The sequence below is a fragment of the Apteryx rowi genome, unplaced genomic scaffold (assembly GCF_003343035.1).
Source record: "Apteryx rowi isolate R43461 unplaced genomic scaffold, aptRow1 scaffold_154, whole genome shotgun sequence".
Classification (NCBI taxonomy): Eukaryota; Metazoa; Chordata; class Aves; order Apterygiformes; family Apterygidae; genus Apteryx; species Apteryx rowi.
Genome location: NW_020447797.1, coordinates 572,227 through 598,111, shown reverse-complemented (window position 1 = coordinate 598,111; position 25,885 = coordinate 572,227). Strand labels below are relative to the sequence as shown.

The window sequence follows — 25,885 nt, the reverse complement described above, 5'->3', positions numbered from 1 at the left end:
ATGAGGATGGAGATCCCTGCRGTTAGGTGGTCACCTGGAGTTTCTTGTCCAAGGGGAGGTCGGGGAGGTGAATGTGTCCTTCGTGCATGCCTSTGTCAAAGTGAGGTGTCAGCATGATCCTGATTTCTCATGTGATGAGTCATGGAAGCTCTTYGCTCAGAGTTTCTATCCTACCTTCTTTCAGTAATCTATAGCATTTTTATTTTTTTTTCAGARGAGTAAGAAAAAAACAGGGTTCTTCCCCCATCCCCAGTAAATTTGCAGGAAAATTCCCTTTTAGATAATTTTTTGTCAGGAACTAGAWTTTTCCCATGGAAACTCTGGGAATTAAAAGAAGGTGGCTTATCCCAACGCTACGTTAACGTATCCCAGATGGAAAAAGTCAGCAAGATGCAAGAGACGTGTTTGTATGCAGTAGAAGCACTGTTCAAGTCTCTTAAAGAGCAATGCTTTTTCCTTTTAGTGTTAGCACTCAAAGGAAAATGAGGAAAGGAAACGGAAAACCTCTTTCTCCCCTTCTTTGCCTTCACTCTTGCTTTGACAGCAACATTTTCAGCACCTTCTTTTTCTTGCATTTGATAGAAGCCGGGCAGCCGTAACAAATGGTGAGGAAAATTGTCTTCTCTAGTCATGTTTTCCACCAGCAAAAAAAAAAAAAGGAAAAATTTCAACTAAGTCTATATTGCTCTACCTCTGCTACCTTCAGCAAGGTGTAAGGTCAACTTGAGCAAGGGACGGCCATTTCCCCGGGGCAGATGAATGTGCAGTTTCGCCATTATTGTATTGCTCTGTTGCGAACTGGGTGTGCAATAATTCTGAGAGGTGCTCTCTACATGACAGCAATTCCCTGGAATTATTTTCCCTACAGCATCRAGCAGAGAAATGGTCCACGCGCACACAAAGCGAGCCTTACCTCGCTGCTCGAGAAAAGCCACAACAGCTCCGTTGTTTCTAAAGGGTCAGGGCTCAGGTTTCCCGTTCAGTTACATTCCTCTTTTATTGGATGCAGAACTTGTTCTTCCTCGGCTTGTTCTCCGCAGGGATGACGGCAGTGACGTGGCTTTTGCTCCGCGTGGCTTTACGTGGTGCCTCCGAAGTGTAAATCTGTGCAAGAATTCCATGTCGAAGCTACTAATGGTCTTGCAATTGTTAGGTTTAGAAAAGGGCCGGATATTTCCCGAGGTATTTTGCTTAGTTCCTGAGTCATGGTCTTGCCTCTTCCTCCCAAATAAGTGTAATTTAAACTCTTAGCTCATGCACTTCCAGGAAAGTGTGGTTTTTATAATAGGCTGTTCCTACCAATTTCTTATTCGTCATGATAAAATTAAAATTTTGAGGAGACCTCTTGATTTTTGCCACCTATTAGTCCTGAGCTGGTGTGACCTCYGAATCTCACAACCATGAATCACCACCGTATTTCATATTTAAAAAGTATAAGGGCTTTAAARTGTGTCCCAGAAGGTTAACATGCCACTTGCAAAATATTTCAGAATCAGCAAAGGCCAGAAAACAGTTAATCAAAGTGGAAACTTGAACTTTAGCTTACACCATTATACATAACYGCATTTTTTCATGTATTTTCTCTCAGCCCACAATGTTTTTTACACATTTTAAGTTCACTTTACTTGTATGCGTTGCTAGTCTCAGCATCAGCTAGTCAAAGTTAAATCAAAGCATGACTCTTCTGACTCCTAAATAACTGTGTTAGGAGCCTACCCCTCCACTGAGGTGTACAGAACGGGCATTTGGGGGGTTAAATCCAGATGTAAAGACCAAATTTTAAACAGTCAGRTTTTCTGTGTTTCCTTGTCCCCTTGGAGTTTTTTTTTCTGTCCATTTCTGTGTCAACTGTTATATAATTTCTGTGATCATTAGAGAACAAATCTCTAATCTGCATCAGCTCAGTGACTATTTCGTGCTTACTGATCGCTTTAACAAGTGCATCGCTTGGGTTGGACCTCACATACTTGGAAATTTTAGACTTAATAGCAACGGGAAGTTTGGTCCCCTTATGTTGAAAGGGTAGCAAAACCGTTATGAGTTCCAGATCCTTCAAATTCCAGCACTCTTCACCTTTTCCAGGACAAAATCCTTTGCCTGTGATGGATGCTGTAAATGCACGCTCAGCTTTAATTACTGCTGTACCAGGCATGCCTAAACCGATCCCAAACCGACCTCAGTCATTGCAACTCTGTAACGGTGAATGTTCCCCAAATTCTTGTTAGGACAAAAAGCTTATAATGTAAATATTTGTATTAATAGCAACTATTTAAAAAAAAAATTTTTTTTTCCTCCAGAAGGCTCAAACTCRCTGTCCATTTTTATATTAAAGGTCTTCAAAGTCAATTTATAAACGCRCTACATCAGCAGTAGGATAGGCAGGTGACAAGTGCAATTGCAGCTGAAGAAAAGGTGCAGGAAAATTGCCTGAGAAAGGGTTAGTGGRCTTTTGTTTTGTTTTTTARTGGTAACATTAAYTTACAAAAGGAAGGAAAATGGGGAAGGGGGGAGGAGAAGAAGGAAGGTGAGCCAAGAGCAGAGATRGGAGCAAGTCAGCCCTTGCTCCTTGGAAGCCGCTAAACCCTTTTCGTGGAAACAGGAGTGCCTGGTGCAAAGGTTGACCTGGTTTCAACCTCTGAACAGCTTCCAGGATTTTTTTGGCTCTTGCCAAATACAAGCAGCCAACTGTTAATGTTCAAAACCTGCTACTGAAAACAAAAATGACCAGAGCATCCCGTGCTTCTGGGGTGAAACTTTGTACTTCAGGTCCCAACAGRAGAATGGACTTTCAAGGTCCTGCTGCTCGACTGCAGCAGAAAATAGRAGCAATCTACAGCAATCATCTGCAAGCCCRTAAAATCAAACAGGGAGCATTTTGYGTGCTTTATATCATTTAAAAGCWTTCTCTGCAGTAGTAAAGAGCTGCTATTTTTGCATGTTGAAGCCTTGCRACCAAAGCGGCTTTGCACCAGTGTGATTTGCTCCGTTGCAAAACGGGGCTGTGCTTCTCCTTAACCTGCAGCTSTGATAACCTGCGACGTAGTCCCTGCTTACCTGGGATCGTCTTCGGAGATGCAACACATATGACGTTGAAACAACTTAAAAAAGAGATGAAAAAAGCCAGTGAGCTGTGTAAATCCTGCTGCAGCGATGTAGATAGCTCTAATGGAGCTATCTGTGGAGCAGCTGGCTTCACTTATATTTTGTGGATTTTAAACAATGAAGGACAACATGTAAAGGACACCTTCGCCCTTCTGAAAGTCCCCGTTGTGTAACCATTTTCACCTTTTTTTTGCAATTTTACTGTTCTTCCTTTCTTCCTCCGACTCCTGAGCTTTTATCAGGCGGCTCCTTGCTACAGATTTGTGTGTTGGTGGGTTAAAAATAGCTTTGTTAATAAATTCGTCGTGAGTGCGTGCTAAGCAGAATAGACGCCGCCGACAATGAGACAAGATAGATTTGTTTGCGAGTTTAACTGCTTTGAGACAGGACCAAGGCGCAGCTCCAAAGGCGCTTCAAGATAAATTTAGCTCAGGTTAAACGTTTTGGTGATCTTAGAGCTAAAGCATTCGGGTTGTGACATCCTAATCAGTGTAAYGAAATGCTCTGGTTAATAATGAATTAGATTTCTCAGAACCTGAGTTTGTTTTTTGTTTTTTTTTTTTAGTCTAGCCAAGCTCCGTTTGGGCTCATTCACCAAAGGAATTGCTCCCTGGAAAGGGTCTAATAGTGATGAATGATGAGCTGTTGCTCGCTTTTGCATCTGCATATTGCAAGTGCTTGGGACRACCGTTTTGGACTGGCAAGGGAATTCGGGGAAAATCAATGGGATCGTAGACTCCCGACCATGTTAAGTACCAAAAATACCACTTCTGCATCCTGACTCGGTTCCACGTTTCCTTAAAAAGGGCAAATTGAGCAGAAAGAAAGCGTTTGCGTGCGTGTGCACCATGATTCGTTAATAAATTCATCCAGCGCGCGTGGTCACTGTCGGGGATGAGAAACCAAAGTACGACCACTCTGGCGCAGAACAAAACTTGTGCATTCCCCCAGTTAAGCCAGGGAGGCGTCAGTATGCTTGAACGGTTGCCAGACTCTGGCCCTTAATCGCTGGGTGGGTAAATGCATCAGCTACAGGTGCTTATGGTGTTACTGAAAATCACGGGAGAAAGAAGGGAGTTCRGAGGCGAAACCCGGAGGAGGCGGCATGGGACACATGTCCTATAAACCTGTGAAATTTGCTTCATCTTACAGTTCAGCCTGGTAGATGGGGGAATAAATGGAGTGGAAAAAAAGGAAGGAAAGAAGAAATTGGAAAGACCGATTAGAAGAGAGCTAGAGGAGAAGTCTCTGCATTGTCAACTCCCACGGTGTTATTTTGGGTACTGCGATAAGTGACTTTTCTTTAAAGTTTTAGCTGTTGATGGGATGGGATTAGCTGGGGCTCTCGGCTTTTATTTGAAGAAAAGCAAGCTTTTAACCCTCGGTTGTGAAGAAAAGCTGGACAATGATMCAAGCGCACCCCAAAAGTTAAAATCGAGTATAGAAATAACTTCCTTTGCCTTGTGCACACCCCCACACACRTACACCCCTTTTCTGTTTGCTCGTTTAAATCCCATTTTTAACACCTGTTTCAAGACTCTTGTGGACTAAAAAAAAAAAGAAGAAGAAGAAGAAGAAAAATTAGCCTTGTGGATACTAAAGAAAGAAGAAAATGCAAGCTGACGTTGAAGAAAGAGGCAAAAATAAGGCAAAATGGCAAAAGATGGGCAGTGCAYGGAGGGGACTGAATTAAGACAGTGGAGAAATTTTGATATAGGGTTAAAGGGATACGTATGCATGCTGGAAGCCCTACAGTTAAAATCCAGTGGTTGCCTGCTGGTGCTATAGGTGGTGAGGTATAAGGTATAGGCCTACAGGGTGGAAGCACAGCACGTAATAAATACGGAGTCAGATTGGGCGGGCGGGATAGCACGCGGCGTATATCCACTGCTGCCGTTCAGTTTTGGTGCGTCACTGCTGTAGAGGTTTTGCTCCAGATACGTGTTTGATATGGTTTTGTCAGAGGGGTGTGATGAAATAATATATTTAGGAGCGTTTTTTTCTTTGTGATGCTTTAGTAAGTCAACTGTCGAGATTATTGCCTCTGTATTAAATTTGGAAACGTCTAAGCAAATTTCTCTGAGGCGTACAGTATCAGAGCATGCTTAAAAACATTCATTACCTGGTTTGTGCAATGCTAAACTAAAGGAGAAACCAGGGTTTGCTGAGCTGTTTTATCTCATGGTTGCGGTATTTGCAGTAAGCTCGGGAGCGACTCAGTCTCTACGTTATGATGCTATTTGATCCAGGCCTTGCATCTCTAGTCTCCGTAGCACCGCCGGGGCGGTGCGGGCTGCCGCCGCTGTCAGGCGGATGCTTTTGTGGCCGAGTTTCTGAAGGCTCCTGGGATTAGGGTGAAAGATTTGTTTCGCTCCTTGTCAATTCTGCATTTTAGCCGGAGCATCTCTAGCCTAACAAGGTAAGTGGGGTTTTAATATGCGACCAGATAAGAGCRAGGCAAAGGCAACTTGGCAGAGTTTGCTGAAGTGGTTTTAGTACGTGATTTCAGCGCAATTTGTGGAGCTAGCTTCTTGGCAGTRGTTATTTCTTTAAGGCACCGCAATCCCTATTTGCTGCCTGAGACGTGCTATCAATCCCTGCGTATTAATGAGTTTCGTAGCTGGTGCTCATCAGCAAATGGTAACTGTTGCAAACCGCCTTCCATTGCGGTTGCATCTGAAACACGAACATAAAAGTTGACATTTTCCAGACCTGATCTCTGCCTGGAGCAGAATTGGACGGGACGATGCAAATCCCCTAGCGTGATTTGACTCAGACAAATACAGTTGAAAAACTCATGCTCCAGGGCACGGGCCAGCAAGTAATAGGAATTAGAAATAATATTTACAGTGCTGTAAATACAGGACACTTGCTCGAAGAAGCGTACTACTGGCTGCAGTGACATCGAGGATGCTGTCTCAGATGAGCTCCTACTTTAATACACTTCTGTTTTTCCCAAAGGAAAAAAAATATTTAACATGTTACTGGCAAAAAGTTGTGATCAGATTGTTTGAGCAAGGGAACGAGCCTGGACAGGGATACGGCAAATCCTCCGGGAGCGCCGCAGGGAGCATTGCCGAGGGGGCCCCGGTGCCTCGGTCCTGCCGTTAGAGGGTCTTTCCAAGTTGTTATTCGTTAATGCGTCTCCCAGCGCCCGGGTGTTTCGGATGCCTTGACCGWCCCCAAGCCCGTCGTCACGGGGTGCCGCTTGGCGGGGACTCAGTGCTCAGCGAGCTGCCTCTTAGCAGATCGCTCCAAGCCTGGATCCCTTCTCTTTGGGGTRTTCAAGGTCATGGGTTGATGGTTCCCAAATTCAGAGCGCGCCACCTTCTAGGAGACTGTRTTTTCTGGAGATTTTGGTCGATTGTGCGTCTACGTGCTTAAAAAACGGGACTTGTAAGAAACTTTTCCTTCACRATCTTTGCGTTAAGACCTTGCCCGTAACTCTTCCCGCAGCCCAATTTAAACCACGTAATGTGAAATTGTAGCCTGTCGGGACTTTTCCAGCCTCGCGTTTCCCCATCGGACTGCCTCGCCGCTTCTCCTGCCYGAGCGTCGCGCTGCATTAAGGCTCTGAGTATTTTTAACATAGAGCTGTAGTATGGGCACGTTAACGCTGCAACGACAGTCTGGCGAGTCAGGATGGGATTCGTCCCGAGGGTGGGTCTTCATTCCCCGTGCAACTGTCTAAAGAGATTATTCCTGTAAAGCACAGTTAATCCCCTGCAGGGGCAAACATAGGAGATCATGGGCGTGTGTACTCAAACACCCGAATTATGCAGACGCAGGCCCTGTCCTCGAATACCCTCTGCGGCTCCGTTCTTTGGAAAATGTAGGGTATGAGCGTGCCTTGCAGAAACGGGAGTATTTTGCAGCTTTCCTTCTGGTTGCAGGTGTTTCTCTATGGGCTTCATCCTAACTGGAGCTTAAATTAAGTTCTTTGCATCCAAAAAAATCTTTGCACTTTGTTCATGTATGAGCACTACTAACTTTTTCGCCCCTGAAACAACCTCAGTTGGTGCGGACAAGGTGAATTTGCTGAAATCGGGTGCTGCTCTCTCAACTGCTGGTTGCGAGGTGGCAGTCCCCAAGCTGGGCTCACCTGGGATAAGCACAGCTCTTCTCCCCAGGGACACGCTCTGCACGCTGCTTCAGGTTGCCGCCTGGTAGATAGCCTCGTGTCTTTGCCTGCTAAATAAAATCAAAATTGTTTTGTTTTCGAATAGCTCATGGAGCAGATTAAGTCCACGGAGTAATCGCTTGCAGCCTGGGTAGTAGTGCTTCTATCACCCAGGGCTCTTCCGAAGGTAAATTAATCCACAGGGAACAATCCTAAATACCTGACTCAATGAAGAGTTTGCACATAAAACAGCCTTAGTTTAAAACAGTGAAGCTGATATTTAAAATAAACACAAATTGACGATTAGAAAAAGGGACCATCAGAGTTTATTGTCTTTTTTCTTCTTTGCTGCTTAATGCTGTTTTATTTGGTTTTCCGCAATTTGATAACATTCGAGGGTTGTTTGTTTCAGCTGCTGATGTGCTTCTACAAAGATTAATTAGAAATAAACTGAGATAGGTTTTTAAAATGAATGGATTTTTCCGTAAGTAGTCAACATCAGATGCCTGGCACTGCAGACCTCTGCTTTGAAATGGAGCTCTTCTAGAAGACGGTCAAAAACGTCTCTCTCCATATTAAACCATTTGAAGGAGCAAGAGCTATCTGTGAACATCTGTTTCTTTATTCAATTTGCTCATGCTAAAGTGTAAATTTGTTCACCTGGCTGAAAATGTATATTTAAATGTCGACAAGCAAATATCAGTTCTTATCAGTTGCACGTATTGGTTTCAAATTTCAAAATAGCTTGTAAATGGCCAAATTTTGGAATACCTCGTGAGATATGACGATATCGATCCCCCCCGCACAGAAGAGAAGCACATTACTGAGAAATAAAAAGAGACAAACGGGGGTAAGGCCAAAGCTGCCCAGAATTTATTGGGATGGCGAAAGAACAGGCGCAGGAAGAATTATAGGTCCTGCTTTTTTTTCATCGTCTTTTATGGCTTTGTGACTTCAGATGCAACCATTTAATTCTGGTTCCTATTATAACGACATTTAATCTATCCGATTGAGCCAGATGAGTCCTTGGACGCTGAAGTCGATGTTTTGGCCTTGGGGATAGGCTCCCGCCGTCTGCTTACTGCCTCTGCAAGCAGTGCAGCCTGGAGCCCCTGATTTTAAAGGTCTATGGCTCCTATTTCGTTGGTGGGGAGAGGTTAGGTCTGTACCAGTGTTTCCAGTGACTTTATTCTTATGCCTGTCATATGAACAACTGGCTAAAATATGCAGAATGAATTAAAAAAACCCAAACCACTCACTTGCAATTAAATTGCATCCTCTAGGGTGCACCTTTTAGGTGCCCTTTGACTAGACCCTTTTTTAGAGGCTGCTTACTTTTGAAATTTGGCATAGAAAAAGCTTTCGCTGAAAAGCACGTGACTCCTTGGAGCAGTTGCCTGTTTGCATTAATCAGTGTAGAAATAACCGTTACACTGGCTGTTAACGAGGCTGCTGCATAGCCCTCGCTGCAGGAATGGGCTTGTGCGAAGGCCGGGCAGGCTGCCCCCAAGGAAGCCCGGCAGCCTAGACCCAAAGTGAGAGGTGCCCGCTGTTTTGGCCGGGGATGGATGGCATAGAAATTAGCAGCGAATTTGGACTTGGGAAGGTATTTACCATGGCTAAGTGAAAACAATGTTTTTCAGTGGATTTTTGAGATATGCAATATTAGTAAGTAGATCTACCAAAACAGCACGTTTGGGGCTTAGGAATATTCCGGGTGAAGTTGGATCGTCCAGGTTTTGCGCAGAAGTGGAAATGGGATTGCAGTGAGTGAGAGGGTAGTGAATTCTGGTTTGTGTATTTATTTATTTACTGGACAGTTAGGGAGTTGGCAGGTTGGATGCACTCAAGTAATCTAGTATAGGTGTTGGGACCGTTCCTCAACACCAAAGAGGTTTGATTAGGACCTTGATGAGCATGGGGGAAACTAAAGACTTGAGGAAAGTCAGAAGTCTGAAAGGAGTTATGGCTAGGGAATAGCTAAATCAGAATTAAGAGCAACAAATCCCAACTGAGGGGAGATATTAGTGGTGAAAATCAGTCTAATATTATCGATTACCAATTTCAAAGTTAATATAGCAATAGTCTGCATTTCTAAAATCAAATAGTATAAGGAAAAGTGTAGATCAAATGAGATACTGGGATCAGTTTCTGAACCAAATTAATCCATAAGAATTGATCATTAATACAAGTTAATCGTGGGTTTTCTATGTCTACGTTTTAGCATTGTTGGATATTGCATATTAGTTTATAAACCTGCCTCTGAGACCAGTCTCTATAAAGGTGGTAACTACAAGGAGGGTTAGCAGACGTGAGGAGCACTGATGATGTTTCTTCCTTAATCATGTCTGCTCTTTGTATGCTCGTGTATTCTGATACAAAGTTGTGCCTGATTTTTAATACTCTTTGTAAGTACAAATGGCTTTTAACAGTAGGAGCCCAAACATTATAACTAGATGGTGTTCGAGAAGTAGTAAGTAGAAACGGTGTCATTAAACTGAGTTCCATAATCTCTGATTTAAGTGAATGTGGAAAATCTGATGAGCATCGTTGTTGACTTTTGCCTTGCGTATCAGGATGCATGCAAGCAAGTCTTTCTTGGTTGCTCATTTTGTTCATAATTTCTTCCTTCCAGCTACTTTGACAAGCTACTCCGAAAACGTGGAACGCACGAAATACGGAGGGGAAAGCAGTAAAGAATTAGGGTCGGGAGGAAACCTGAAACCGTGGCAGTCGCAAAAGTCCAGCATGGACTCCTGTCTGTACCGGGTGGACGAGAACATGACGGCCTCCACCTACAGCCTGAACAAGATCCCGGAGAGGAATCTGGAGACGGTCTTGTCCCAGTCGGTGCAGTCTATTCCGCTTTACCTTATGCCACGGCCCAATTCAGTAGCAGGTAAGAAACGAATATTTTTGCCTTTAGGTCGGATTAAAGTTACAATGAGACCCAGTGCATACATGTCACAACTTTTTTCATGTTTTCATTATTCAAAGAGAAGTCTCCTTTCTGTAATCGTCATCACTGAGTATACCAAAATTTTCTTTTTATTTGAATTATTATTTCTAATTGGAGAATTACGGAGGGTAAAACATTGTTTAATCGTTATTTCATAAGATCCCTTTTTGACAAAATTGCAGGACTATAAGATTATTGGAGATTGTATGTATATATGTGTGTGTTTATATATATATGTATACAAAGTGTTTTTTTTCTTAGCAAATATCATTGCAATACAAATATTTTCAGGTTTATAATTCCAAGGCATAGCCATTTCCACTCTTTCAAAGGAATCAGTCTAAGTAAAATCTAAGGGCCTGGTCTTTTCTGAAGATGATGATAACAACTTGAGAGTTAAGAGAACTGTGGGACTTTCTGTCTGCAGAAAAATCACTCTGGATTCCACCTCTCTTGATGGGATTTTGCCCTGAATGTCATAGCACACAACTGGGGCTTTTGTGTGCATGCACTAGTTTGGTTTTTGCAACATCTGGGGTTCACTAATGAATATAATCTTTTCGCATCCCATCAACATTTTCTTCACTTAATTTCCTGTCCGCTGTTCGAAAGACTCTTAAACGATGCTGCAACATATCTTATTGGTGTCTTCTAACAACCTGACAGGTTCCTCCCTTGAAGTTGCTACCAGCAGGACAGAAAGAGAGAGGGTTAAAAATGTTACAGCTTTACTGAAAGGCTTCTTGTCTGAAATTGTTCTCACTTGCTTTGCTACTCTGTCTTCTCTGCTTGGTAATTTCTCTGGGGTTCAACGTTGTGTTGAGATGGTCTGTAGGTCTATCTATCTATATTTTATACGGTCCCTGCAGGCTGGCTGTATTAATATTGGTCCAGAAACTCTGGACCGTGAAGAGCCTGGGAGACTGTCTGCTAAAACAGCATCTCGTGTCCACCTAGGCTGCACTGGGTAACTAGATTAGATCTACTTTTTTAACGCCAGTTTGGCGGATCAAAGGTCTAAAAGCAATGTAGAAATGAGATTTTACAGACACTAAAAATATGAGGACCCTAACCATGGTGACAGAAGAACAAATGCCATTTACTTAGGCCTGCGAGAATAAAAGCATGGGACTTCAGAATGAAAAGAGGTGACGGTAAAAGGGTGAGAAGCAGTGGTTGCTCAGCCCGGTCGCGTAGGCATTGGGTTCATTTCTTGTAGATGACACCTCACCAGCACCCTCCAAAGGAAAACAGAGCAGGCCAGTTAGCAAAAAAAATCTAAATACACATGTGCTTTGGTTAACTTGTCTTTGGAAGTAGTTGCCTTGCATGGCACATTTAGAGGCAAATAGTTTTTCGAGAGAAAACCATGTAGCAAGGCTAGGGAACACTTCTTTTTTTGCTGCTTTCAGCAGTAAGTGAGCTAACAGAGGTCATGTCCCGGTGTAAATCTTTGTGGCAGCAACTTTGGAAAAGAATGCAAGATTTGGCTTAACCTTTTACTATTGAATGATCATATATTATTTCCTATAAATTTATAGCATCAGAAAATTATGTTTTCCAGCTGATAAATTTGCATGCTTCCCCCCCCCTCGACTGGTTAATCTTGGCATCTGTGTAGATAGGAGAGGGGAAACCAGATTGGGCTAAAAAGGTGCAGCCACAAAACGGGCAGACGCTGCCTCCCTCTCGGTGGTTTAAGCTCATCATGAAACCACACCTTTGCTAAAACAGACTGTTCTTGCCTTTTTTTTGAAATGGAGTTGGGTTTATTTTATATGCAACCCCTCTATTTTTAGTAACTAATGCATGGCAGCGCTTATCTTGCGGATTTTTTTTTTTTAATTTTTTTTTTTAAGGTTCTCCCTGTATATCTTTCCAAACAGGCACAAAACGTTCTTTGGTAGAGCAGGTTTGCAAACGGCAATCGCTGCCCTGTAATGCAGCTCCTCACCCCCAGTGCAGCTCGCACACGGAAGCAGCTCTCCCAACATGATGTTGATCTAGTCCTTAACTCAGCCGTGTTTTATTTCTTCGGTCGGAAACTATTGGTAAAGGCAATTTTTTGGTAAAGACTTTAGGAAAAAAACACTGGTGGCTCTTGCGTGCCTTAAAATGCCCGGGTGGGACGTTGCATTTGGTGGAGCACTTTCTGGATCGTGGTGAATCGCTTCGATTCGTGGGTTATCGTATATGGGATAGGATCTATATATATWTTTTTTTAATAAATTCCCAGGTTGTGGGAATAGCGAGAGGCCTCCTTTCACACGAGCTCCCTAGGAGCGCTCTTGGCGGCCGATGCGCAGCGAGTTACTGCACGGCGCATGAATGCGGTTAGGCGATTTTAGGGTATTAAGACGGAAGCAGCTGCGAAGGGCGCTTGCTGTTTTGCTAGGCAGCAAGCGTTTAAAAATCATTAATAGAAAGAGAAAGGGAAAAAGTGCAATACAAGGCAAGGAGCAAATTAGTCTGATCTTAGGAGTAAGAAAGCTTAAAGGTCTTGGGTTTGTGCCTAACTTATGGGCAGCAAATTGCTAGCAGTGAGGCTGTGAGTTAAAATACTGCTAATATACTAGAAGAAGCTTAAGCAAAATGTGAGCGTAGTGTCTATGCATTAATACGGTGTTTAAGAAAAATCTAGCTGAATCCTATGCAAGGAGTTGCCGCTACTCTTTTCCTAAAATCACCCTTTAAAAGCTTGCAGTTATATTCAAGTAAGTGGCATCGTACTTCGGAGGCAACGGCCCCTTCAAGTCAGCCGGGGGGGTTCAGGCACCGGCTCCTCCATTCCAGCTTCAGATTTCATCAAGGCCTTTCCAGCTAAAAATGCGGTTCAGGGCCTGAAATTGGTTTTGCACACCGCGCTCGGATTGCCTTTATAAATGCAGAGAGAAACCCAACTTAGCTCGGCAACCAGACAGTCTCAGCATGGTCATTTTTTTCCTTTCGATGTTTAAAAAAAAAAAAAAAGCCATTTCTCATCTCCTTAGGGAATCTTGTAACAATCTTCTTATTGAGTTAGCATTTGTCTCGTGCTTTTTTCCTTTTTTTTCTTTCTTTTTCTCACAAGCTGGTGGAGCTAAATATTCTTTAAGCATTTTTGAGTTCGTCTCTGTGGAACTCCCAGATTTTTTCTTTTTACAGTTTTCTGAATTTTTTTTCGGTATTTTCTAAATTATCCTGTTTCAGCTGTTTTACTTGGGAAGTCCCCATCACTTGGAGAATATGAGTGGAGAACTTAAATGGTAGGACAGCTTTCACTCTGGAAACTAAAATATATCCTAATCCCAATAGCCGGGAAGGGACGGTGGTTCTCCTTCAATAAGGGCTTTAGTTTCCCATAGTGTCTTGGAGATGGAAGAGAATTGCCTGGGCGTTACATTTATAAGAAAAGGTATTAGTGGCCGGGTAACTCCCATTTAACTATCATGATCACGTTGTTATAGACAAAGCCAATAGTGACACCTCTACTTGGATTCCTCAGCGCTTTTCAATACCACGCATTTAACAGCTTATAATTTTCCCGAAGTTTTACACGGTTTGAATTTCGACTTTCAGTTCCAGGTGGCTTTAGCATAATGGTTCAGCCATGCTGGGTATGGAAATCGGGGGAAAATGCAATGTTTTCGCCTGAATTAAATCCTTGTATTCGCTTCATTTGAGAAGTCCCAGCTCCTCCAGCCTTTGGAGCTTTGCTTTGAACTTGCCACATGGGTAATCGCTGTTACAGTACTTTAATTAAGCCCCTCTTAAGGCTCTGTATTGGAGTAATTTCTTTTAATCTTGCTGACTTCGGTCATCTGAGACATMTTTATTTACATAGTGGTTATATTATTAGGCAAAGAGTCGTAAAAATCAAGTTTAGTCCTGCTAGTCTTATAGTTACACTTATTGGAAAATGTACTCTGTTTTGGTAGAGTCAAGACATAATGATGTAAAATGAAGAGTATAATCGCATGAGAACCAGCATTGGTTATACATAAGGTAGTCTCATTAGCCCGTCAGGATTTTAACATGGCATTTTTAATCGCTTGTGTGCAGGGAGGTGATCATATTTTCTATTAACAAATACCTCCGTGATATATCACAAATCCATTAAAATACTTTTCTTCAGTTGAGCCAGTGCTCTACTATATGCTTACACTGTATTAAATTATTGTGGGGTTTGGTGTGTTCARAAAAGAAGGCAAATAAAAAAGTTTCTTAGCTCTAATTGAGAAAAATCCCTTCCCTTTTTAGCAAGCCAAGCTGGGGAGCGTTTGCAAGGATGTGACCTCTCAAGAGCACGGCCTTTTGCTTCGTTCTTCTAGAATTAACAGCAACTTTTCTTGCTGCRTGACATTCACAAAACATAATTCGGTAATCACTAGTGCTAATTGAAATCCAAAAGCTGGAAGCTTTTTTAAAAAAGGGAAAAAAAAGTAAGAAAAGAAATAGGAACAAAGAAGCGGAGTCATACGGAGAACCTGTATTTGTTACAGCTAAGAGTAACGGCGCTACCTTCACTATAGGCTTCCTCTGCTATAAATGTATTTAGAGCAGGATGGTTCGTTCTTCTAGAAGTTTTACTGGTGAAGCTGTGCCTGTGTTAGGGGCGATATAATGGAAATTTTTCTGTCCTGAGCCAACATGTACAAAAGCTGTGTGTAAGCAAGGTATAACTCYGGCCTAAAATAGTCATCGCCGAAGGTCCTGGCTAAGGGGGCAAAGCTGATCTGGAGACACTTTGGCAAATAACCAAGGAAGAGGCTTACTGAAATTCCCTTTTTTGTCCCCTTTACCTGTGCTCCAGGTCATTTGGATGGTGGTTTCAGGAAGACAATAAGCAATTGCTAGCAAAACTCTTTTAAAAAAAAAAAAAAAAAGAGGGGTGGGAAAAAGTCTTGTCTTCTATATCTTGCAGCACGCTTTACCTCTCCGGAAGGATTTGGTGCATGCCGTTATATGGTGGGAAATGCGAGAGGGCTGCAGTTCCCGAGAGGTTATGATCCAAGAACAACCCCTATTAAAATAATCCCTGCTCTTCTAATAATTCTTTAAAACTCAGTTTTATAGTTCAGGACCATATGAATCCATTTGGGTTGCTGTTTTATTGTTCCCAGAAACTGAAAGCTTCAACTGTATTTTCCTCCTTCCCCATCCCAGGCAAATATGCACAATAATCCTTTTTATATACTTCGACGTTTTTTCTACTAAGGATCAGAAGATGCCTGGTACTGGAGCTGGGCATTCGGGTTTTTGAATGAAGACGAATGTCTTGAGAGAGACATTGTATACAATGAGCTTATTCTATTACCCATGAAACGAAACATGAAATCTTGCCTTATCGAGACCACATACGTGGTTTTATAATATCTGTTTCAATGTTAATAGAGAATTAAAATGACCTTAAATAATACCAGCTCCCCTCTTTTTTCCCCTTGCAAAACATAAAATAACCAATATATCGTTGGGCTAGGTACTAATTTAAATTCTTTACCCCTTAGAAAGCAGAGGGCAGGGGTTGCATAAATGCCTCCAAATGACGTCTTTTGGAGAGCACAGCGAGCAGTGGTTATCCGAAGGAGCATCCTGTATCCCCGTCTTTAGCACGTGGTCAGCAAGAGGGAAAAAGTCCCCATGCGTGCGGAAACATTTCGGTTTTCCTCACTTGCAGCATCGTGATGTGACTTCTACAAAAGCAAATCTTCCCCTTGCTTCGTCCCCGTCAGAAAAATAAGCGGTCAAGCGGCRGTGTTTGAGCAGGCGATGAAAATGAAGAAACTGGTTGCAAAACCTGATTTCTTAATTTTGAGATGTGTTCTTATTTGCTTCTTTCCCGTCCTCTCCTCGGAAGAGTCCAGGACCCGTCCAGACTGACCAAACCGTGACATGTCAGGTCACTGCAAGAGCCGTTGTAAGACCCCGCGCGGGAAGAAGCTCAGCAGAGGCGTTTTAAGAGCTACCTTTCACTCCRCCCAAGGGAAAGAGAATTGCTACCAAAATAGCGCAGAAAGAAATATGATATTAAAGGAAATACACTGCAACACAGGGGAAGAAAAACCCTCTAATTAGATCTGCCACAGAGGGCTTGCTTTTGTTGTACTTTTCCACAAACCCCGCAATGTTCGCTGGGTTGCAATGGAACAAAAATTTGCACGTTTCTTCCTGTTTTTCTTGCATCGGGTTAAACTCTGAATTAGGTACAATTCTGCACATGACTCATTCCGAGGAGAAAGATGAAACCAAGAAGGCGCTTAGGATAAAACCCCCAATTTACTATTCGCCTGATAGTGTTTGATGGTTTCTTGATAACTTAGACAAGCTATCCAGCCAAAAACGATGCTGCTAAATCTGAAGGACGTTTATTAACGAAAGCTGCAAGGAAACTGAATTTGGGGTACGTGGAGGATATTTATTGGTAATGACGCAATCTGATCCRAGCATCGGTCGTAGCAAACCGCGTGCATTGGCTTGGATGAGCCGATGGCTCTCCCCCTCCCATTTTCCTCCTCCCTCCCAAAAGAGCCAATCTGCCAAGTCCCCTGGGTATCCGGGCTGCCAGATATCGGTTCCAAGTCAGGTTGTTTTGTATTTGTTGTTTAGATAGGTCACAGAAACAGAATTATCTATTTCTCTGCCGTTTCCGTGGAAGAATTGCATTAGCAGCATGCCAGTATTACTTTTGAGGAGGAATTTTTCTTATCCCTGGAGTTTTATCTGCAACCACTGCGCCTTAGTACACAGGGTAAGCTCTGCCATTGAGGGGCAGCTTTCAACGGTTTAATACTATGTTCTGCAAGATAAGTTGGTTTTGCATRATTTTTGAAGTACTGAAGCACAGGCTCAGGAAAAAAAAAATCACTTCTAGCTTCTCTATGGCCTTAATCTCTTTAATTATTTCTCAGTTTTAAATGAGAAGGCTAAATCTCGATTCATCAGTCTTAAAAATGGCAGGGCAGTTGTGTTGAGAACTGCCAAAATAAGCCATGGGGAAATGCGAAATGGATGTGGCATTTCATGCTGACCACAGTTCATAGTGTGCAGGGACAAGTCTCCTTGGTGTGGCTGCAGAAGATGATGATGATGATGAAGAAGGGAAAAAAACCTGGCTTGGGGCAATTGAGGAATAGCTCCTCGGTTCTAGTAGGTGCACAAAAACCTGTGTGGATTAACGGTGACAAAGTTCTGCACCAAAAATAAATGAGGCCGTGCTTTGGCCATCGCGACGCCCTTGTCTGGCAGCGGGCAAGGTCTGCCTCTGCTCGCCAGCTGGGTCTGCAGCTGGCTTCCCTCGCCTCTAAAAAGCCATTTCGCAGGCAGGATCGAGGGTAAAATGCAGACTCATTAAATACATAAAAAATAATAAAAAATGCCGGCAGAACTGTTCTCCCCAGGAGGTGGAACGATTGTTCTGCCAGGAAGCCGCTGGTTTATTGGAGCAGCTAGAAAAACAGTCGTTTGCCTCCGAAACTCCTTTCTGCCTGTTGGTGCCCTAAGCGGCCTCATCTGTCAGTCATCGGGACCGTCGTAGCCCCGTGTCTTTGCAGGCTGCTCAAACTGAATTGACTTAYTTCCCTTTATTTGCAATAAAAAGCTGACTCCCGTGTTTAGATAGGCCTGAGTTATTGGGTGAGTGTGAAGAACATCTTTCAGGCTTCATTCCTTTCTTTTGACCAAAACCCCCATCCTGGAAAATTAATGCAATTTTAAAAGATTTGCAGCCTTTGCGTTGAAGGAACTTTTTTAATCGCACAGGTCGGCAAATTTAGTATTTGGCTGGCACAGTTACGCTCCTCAGAAACCATCGTGAGCCCCAACATTGCTAACCATCCTCTCACTTGCTAACCAGTGTGCAGCGGATCTACAGACCCCTTGATGGGGATGGCTTCCAGACTCGGGCTCTGCTGCAGAGACCGGTTGTCCGTAATTTAGGCTCCGGAAATCGGGTTTTGTCCTGAAAAGCCTTCCCTACGTTATAAGAAAGACAAGCCTACAGCCTACGAGGAGTAATGGAAAGATAGGAGTGATGTGTCTGAGACGTTTTTCTCGTGATCTGATAACTGTGGCTTTTATGCAAGAGATGAAATGAAATAATGCAGAATTGCATTCATCCGAAAGTGTTCGAGAAGAGGTTACTGAGGACTTTAAAAGGAGATTGCAAGTCAAATTTGCTAATGATCACATGCTAACACTGATCTCTATTCAAGGACTAACGCGCATTTTCATCAAAATGTACCTTTTTGTTGGCGAATAATTGGCAGAAAGTACTTTTTGGTTTTAACCGTTGTTATATGAATAGAGGAAATGGAGCTTCTATCAGTTTGCTGCTACGGTGAATGCTCTTGTATGAAGAAATTAAATTACCAGCAAGATTAATGTTTGTGGTCATCCTTGGTTGGTCTGTACGTGCTTGGGAGAATTCAAATGGGACTGGAGYAGCACTGAATGCACAGTTTAGGGGAGGAAATACTGCTCTTCAGCAGCTGAGAAAAAAAAATATATATTTTATATATATATATAAAAAAGGAGTAGAAGGGATCTGGCGATGAGGCATGGGCACAGCTGTACGCTGCTATGGGTGCTCAGCTCTTGCATCGTGGCTTTTTTTCCCCCTGCRGTTTTATCCTTCAATTATTCCATTTCGCTTTAGCAGGGTAAATTAAACCGAGTTTGCCAGGATATTTAACCGAACTCAGGACAATATTCCCGGACCCAGGTGCCCTCCAGATACTCCGGCTACGCAGGGGAGTTGCCCTGTAGATGCTCTGGCTCATTTGCACTGCCGAAAGGGGCCATGAATTGCACAAGTTCGCATGCAAAGAGGCGCGTGGCGTTGGCCTGTGCCGCCTCGGTCTGAACGAAGCTGCAGCCCGAGTCGCGGCGAGGCCGGGAGCAGATTGYGGTGGGTTTAGTGCCTGCAAAACATAACTTCCCTCCACCGTAAATCCACATCTTTCTAATTGCAGCATTTCAGCTTTAATCTGCTGCTTCCCATTGAGCATCTAATCAACTTTATAAGASTAGAGGAGCATGAAGGACATCTAAAAACAGACTTGGATAGTTTTCTCTTCTCTTTTTTTTCCTCGCTCCTGCTGTCTACCTTTTGTCCTRGTAATGGGATGCTGGCAAAAACAACAAAAAAAAATAGTTAACGTTTCCTAACTTCCCATCGCTGTTCTCTTCCCCCCCCACCCCGAGTTCTTGTAAATACCGTTCAGCCAATTTTAAAAACRCCATTTAAAATTACTGCCAGATTCAAGCACTTCGCCCCAACCCCCTGCTGCAGCCTCTGAACCTCGCTAAGCTTCGGACCGCGGCAGGATCCCGTGGAGGTTTTTACACGGCAACGGGGCATTGTACAAGCAAGTGTTTTGCTGAGTTTTGCAACGTTCTGCCTTTCGGTTTTGTTAAATCGTTGCATCCCGCGTTTTGGGACGGAAAAGCGGGGTTGCAAGCCCCTGCCGTGGGCGACTGCAGAGAGCCAGCTCAAAATATTGCCCCCTTTCCCGGTAAAAACATTAACGTCGCCTTTACAGGCAGTCTTTGAAGAAGTCRTTTAATTAGTTATCTCAATTTACAATAATAATCTCGTTATGGTAAGCGACCAAATACTAAAGGAGGGAATGAATTAGAGATTGCAGTCGTTTCATTTATCATTCACTTATCCCCCCGGGAGCCGCTTTGTGCTGCAAAATTATAATAATAATGAACATATCAAAAAAGCRATATCAGATCCAAACAAAATGCTGAAGAGCTGGGTATTGACAGTGATTCCCATTGGTTTATTAGGGATTTTGGACATGTTTATCAGAACAACAGCAGACCTGGTGATCTGCAGAGCCTTTTTGCTTGTTTTTTATCAGAGTTTTTCTATTTAYAATTGGGAATAGTATTTCATAACGAAATTCGATATTAAAAATATTTGTAATCATAGGGTCACTGTGGGGGGAAAAAAGCGTTGCTTAAAGAGCCGATCGCTGGAATGAGCATTGCGAATGTCACATTGGTGAGCAATGTGGGTTTTATTCCAACCACGCACATTCATACAGCRATCGCACCTTCCGCAGAGACCAATAAATTACGCCTCTTTAATCGAACGTTGTAAAGGAAACGAAACTCTCCCATGAGCAAATAACATTGGAAGAGTAAAATTATCTTCTTCGGTTCAGCCTGGCGTTTTTCTCGCTTGCTCGTGCGGTTTTGCTCGTCTGAAGGCTTAATTTTTCTGCCGCTGATTCTGGCTTTACGAGTAGCTAAACGTTCAACATCCAAATTAAGCGGCTCTAAAATAATTGCGGAGGAGGTTGTGGCCTTCGGCATAACACACGCTATTAAGTTGTCTCCCCTGGAGCGGGAAGCGCTGACCATCTCTGTTAAGCCTCCTACACGTGCCATTAGATCAGTTTGGCAACGGGGAGGATTTTAGATCGGGCCTGAGAGTTTCTCTTTGTCGTTTTGCTTGCGAACATCGACAGCAAACCGAACGGCCGCGGATATCTGGGGGCAGGAGAGGATGTTGCCGGGACCCCTCGTTACTCCGAGCCGCGGGAAATTACAGGGCCGGCTGCTTTCGTGCATCACCTATCCGAATGGCTTGTCATATCTACCTGCACGAAAGTAGCGTTTTTCTTGGGAAGCGAAACGATTTGAATAAAGCTTCTCATATGGTGTTTTACGCTTGCTTTTTTCGTCCGCCGTTGGGTTTACGGCGCATCAAGGTCAAAAGGGGTAATTCAAATGTAGCCTTGCTTCGTCTCACCTGTGCTTGTCTAATGCAGTTATAAATGTGTGTGTTTTAGCGAAGGAAAAAAAAAAGGGAAAAATATATATAAAGCAAAATGCTAGGTGTCAAAGCCCGGTGCGATCGACTTGTTTGCTCTCTCGTGGCAGCCACCAGCTCGGCCCACCTGGAGGACCTCGCGTACCTGGACGAGCAGCGGCACACTCCCCTGCGGACCTCCCTGCGGATGCCGCGGCAGAGCRTGGCGGGCGCCCGCGCCCAGCAGGACCTGCGAGGTAGGAACGAGCCCGCGGCTGCCACCGTGCTCCCCCGGGCTTCGGGTCGCGGCGGGACGTCAGGTCGCACCTCGCTTTTGGGGGAAGGCGAGCGCAAATTTGGCAGGTTTGTCAGGCCAGATTGACGCTTTGCTCCTCGATGCGGAGCGGAGCGGGGAGCTACCCCGGCCGGACCGGAGTCRCTGCAAAAAATGCCCCGGTTCCTCGTCACCATTGCTCCCCTCCGCTCTCCGTGAACGCCGCGGGGCTCCTGCGGGGCTTTTTGGTTTGGAATAAATGGCTAAAGTTGCGTGGCCTTTTTTTATTTGGGAAAAAAAGCAAAGAGCTGCAGTCGGCCCGTGGCAATCGCGGCGGCAAGTGTGAGCCCTCGGCCCCGTGTGTCCCCGCTACGGACGCCTTCACCGGCCGTATTCGGGCAGCGCCTTGACTTCCAAAAGGCCTTTTGAGCGGGCTGGTTTGGCAGTGATCCGAGGATGAAGCTGTAAAATCCTCTTCCTGGGTCTTTTTGGAGAATTTCTCCTCGCTGCGGCACCGCGAGACTAGTTTGTTCTTGCTCGTCTATAGGGCGAACGGGTTCTCTTGACGGTGCCCCAAACTCTCCTTTTCTCTGGGTAATATGTTACCTGTTTCCTTTGGGAAGCTGCCCGGGTGCCTTCGGAGAGGAAATCTGGCGCTGGCGCTGCAGCGATTCGTGGCCTTTTTTAGCGGCGTTGGGATTTCTGCAAAGCACCCAAAGACGAGGAGAAAGAGGAAAAAAAAGCGGTTTGGTGTCGCTTTGGATCGCAGTTTGTAACGAAATCACATTGGCTGCCGAGACGCTTATAAAAATGCGTTAGCAGGCGGTCGGTGAAGAAAGCAAACTTTGACAGACCAAATTTCCATATGTTCGCGGCGAGGCGCTTGCCAGGCCTTCGCAATTTGCGGCGGTTGCATCCAAAACACGAAACTCTATTGTAGGAACAGGATCAAGTTGTTTTCCAGACACGCTTTTAAAAAACACGTAGCGCTGCATGGGTTTGGGGTTGGTGTTTTTCCCCCCCTTTTCCTCTTTCTTTTCTTTTTCGGTAAGGTGGCGTGAGCACGGCAGCAGCGTTTCGTCTTCGTGGAGTTTGCTGCCGCTTCTCAGTGAGGCGAGAGGCTGTTTTTGAAAAGAGAGGGAAGAGGATGCGACAAACATGCAACCGCCACTAGCTGGGAATATTTTCTTTTCGTTGAACGCGGAGAGTTTTTTCACCCCGAATACTACAAGTTCCAAATATTGCCTTGAAATCGCTTCGATCTGGGCTGTGACAGTCGCCAGCTTTGCTCCAACTGGAAATCCTAAACTCGGGTTTAGCTTTAATATCTCTGCTCTTGGCAATCTGCTGAAACAGCGAAGCAGTTGCTGGCCTCGTGTCTCGTGGCACACGTTGCAGCCCATTTATTTTGTCCCCAGCGTTTAAAAACCCCAGTGCAGAGACATTAAAGGGGGGRCCGTCCCTGCTAATTTTTGTGCCTGCTAAATCAGTTGTTTTAACCAGGAGGGCAACTTTACAGTTGCACCCCGAAGGCTAAGAGCGTTAGCAGTATTTTGGAGCAACAAGTTTTTAACAGGAGGGGGAATGTTCTTTTCATTTTCCTGTTTTCAGCCAGCAGGATTYGAAGCTATTTGGGGCTATTGTAACTTTAACGTGCAGGATGGTAGTCGTGATGCACCTTGGAGTTCAGAAGCAGATGGCAACCAAATTATATGGCATTAGAGCATCCCTCCTGTTGCCGTCATGGGTTTTTTTTTTCCCCAAAGAAAAAATRTCATTGCTGATGCAGTAGGTAGCGAATTGCGTTGTTTAGGTGAGATTTGGAGGGGAAGAGCAGCTGATGGACCTATTCTAGTATATGCAAACTCCACCGTTAGGAAAAGGACTATTTCCCAATGAAAGCAGTATGATAGTAGCATGTTTTCTTAAACTTTCCRTTATAATTTTCTCTTTTTTCCTATTGGCGTCTATTTCAGGCTGTAACCTTTGGGTAAGACTTTTCCTGCTGTTGATAAATATTGCTAAAATGCAGTTTAGCCTTTTCAGGCGTGCGGTGCATGAAAAGCTTCATAGTGATGGATGGGAACACTTCCGATGACACTTGAAAGAAGCCACGGTCTAAAGCAAGTAAAGGAAATAAACTCGTGCGTATAAATAATTTATGCCTTCTTACTTAATGAAGAATCGGGGTAGATGCTGATTGGTATCGCTGTRCTATTCCGAACTGCGTTTCACTGTTGTAAATATTAAAGCGCTTCTGGCCTGTGTTTCTTCTCAACCTGTTGGCAATATCCAGGCTACGYGTCTTCATCCTCTCTGGGCTGGTCTATGGGCCGCTGGGGAATAGTGAAACGGCAACAGAAACACGGCTAGAACAAAGCAGAAAACAAATAACGACCTGGGGATGCTGAGCGCCAACGTAGCTGGGGAAAAAAATCCCGTTTGAAGAGCGAGGAGTCTGCGAAAGAAATGAATTGCTCAGCAAAAGAAAATAGCTGAGAATTCCCCTTGCGTGGCAGAGAGCGACCTGCGCGCTGGAGCAGGGTGGTGGCCCCTTGGACCGCAGATTTAGGGCTGCTGCTAGATTTGAGCCTGATGGCTTTCGTTCATCTGTTCACGTAACAGAGCCAGCTTCAGTTTGATGTAATTGGTGTTTTCGGCTGCAGAAAGGTTGAGGACAGGCGCAGCAGACAGTGTTGCAGATGAGGACTGGAAGATGTTGGTTGGGCTCTGCAGAAGTTTGCACAGGTTTTGYCAAGTCTCCTGTGCTGGCAGGAAAGTTTCCGTCTGCCAGACCTTGTATTGTGCCACCCTGCTCGATAATCTCCATGAAAGTGTGGACTGAATTTGCGCTGGATGTTATCTGAAGTTCCGGGTATTTCTGTGGCACTCTGGCTTAAGTGCGGTAAAATGCTCCATTAAAAAGAGCATCAGACCCAGCAAGAGCTTGACATTGTCAAGGATGGAGATGCAGCTTATTAATGCATTTTTATGTATTTTTATTTATGTATTTTTATTATTTTATTTTATTAATACATTAGCTTTCAGAGTGGCTCAGCAGACAGGATCCAGGAATTAATGAGTACGTGGCACCTCGCTTGCAATTAGTYGACAAGAGCCTTAAATTATTCATAAATGTTTTAGAAAATCCAGGTAGGAGAATTTTGAGGCTACTCTCTGCAAGCAAATGGGCTCGAAGGTGATAGTTTAAAACAGGTATTAGCAGGGCAGCATCTTAAAACAGCGTGCAGGGCAGCACGGAGGGCTGCCCGTGCTGCCGCGGGAGTCAATGCAGTCTGCGCAGTGAAATAAAATAGCTGGGGCTTCTCCTAGCACGTGGAGTTAATTTTGGTGCCTACTGGAGTCCAGAGCCTCTTCTCGGCACCAAGGGCGGCGGGGACGTGGCATGGGATGCTTTGCTCTCGGCTGGATGCTCCCCAGCATCTCCTGCCAGCCACAAGCGGTTATTCCTGACCGCTGGAAAATGCAGGCACAGATTTAACAAGAGGCAGAATTGCTTGTTGCAGAGTGAAGTATTTCAGACCCTAAGCAAGTCTTTTTGGTGCATYGGATTTAATTGCAAAGCTCTTGCTTTTGTGCAAATAGCTGGTGKTTTTTGATGGAAAACACCTTTCAGAATACAACTGACTAGTGCTATGTGTTGCATTTATTTTGACATCCTTAAATATGAAAGCATATGGAGAAGCAATTTGTTTTTACAATACTAAGTGTCTCAGATTTTCCTACCCTTGCCAATCTAAGTCCATGTTTGGGTATAAAATATAAATCACTCTAATAGAAATGGAAAGTGGATGGTACAACAAAGATACCTGCTGTCTTCCATTCTGTATAATTTATATATACCTCTAATGAGGTACAGGCTTACATTTTGCTGGGTGCTGGTTTCTCCCCAAATTTCCTCGCTATTTCCCATGAAACGCGGCTTCTTTGCCATTTGTAGCTTCRTCTTTGCGTCTCCCAGAGCGATTCATTGCACAGCTCGGGAAAGGGTCTCGCGCCAAAGCGGCACGCTTGACACGCTGGAAAAAAACCCCATGTGTTTATATTTACAGCAAGGTCTTAGGGGTGGTAGCATAGTTATAACCTCTTCTCATGTAGATAAAACATACTAGTGTTGTAATTTGATATGCTATTTTAAATGAGTTGAGCTTTCAGGGTTCGTTTCCCAGTGCCGAGCACGGTGCMATAACGTTATCTTTACCACTCGCTGCCTTCCCGGCAGCGCGGGAAGTCTGCCGGGGGATTAAGCTGCCGCGTGCTCTTTGCACCGAGGCGGGTAAGCTGTTGAAGCAATGACAGACTTCGGCGCTCGCTGAGCTGCGCTTGTGCTTTTTAAGGATCTGAGGGCTTTAAAACTTCAAAGGCAGAAAACGGTCTCGATTGGAAGCGGCTCRTGTCGATGCTGGCAGTACAGATTGTGCCCAGAGATAACTCCGTCTTCTGCCTAAATGCTCCTTCAGCCCTGCTCTGGGAACTCCTCCTTTTCCAGCCTCGTGGGATTTCTTTTCAAACGGGCGATGAAGACATCTAGATTTAGTATGGCCGTTTCCRTTTCCATGCTGCCGTATTATTTCAAAACAAAAGGAATTTAACATTCGTGATCCGCAGCTCAGATTTTGCCCAGGTGAACGCGTCGGCTTCAAACCGCATCCCGCAGGTGAAGTAACG

At 44.2% G+C, this 25,885-nt stretch overlaps 1 protein-coding gene across 1 annotated transcript in view; it reads left to right on the top strand.

Moving 5' to 3' along the window:
• Positions 1-25,885, top strand: part of TANC2 (tetratricopeptide repeat, ankyrin repeat and coiled-coil containing 2) — a 204,442-nt gene that overhangs the window by 111,560 nt on the left and 66,997 nt on the right. The window contains exons 7-8 of the mRNA XM_026059243.1: positions 9,858-10,121; positions 21,054-21,179. Of these exons, the coding sequence (XP_025915028.1) occupies positions 9,858-10,121; positions 21,054-21,179 (390 nt within the window). The remainder of the gene's footprint in view (positions 1-9,857; positions 10,122-21,053; positions 21,180-25,885) is intronic.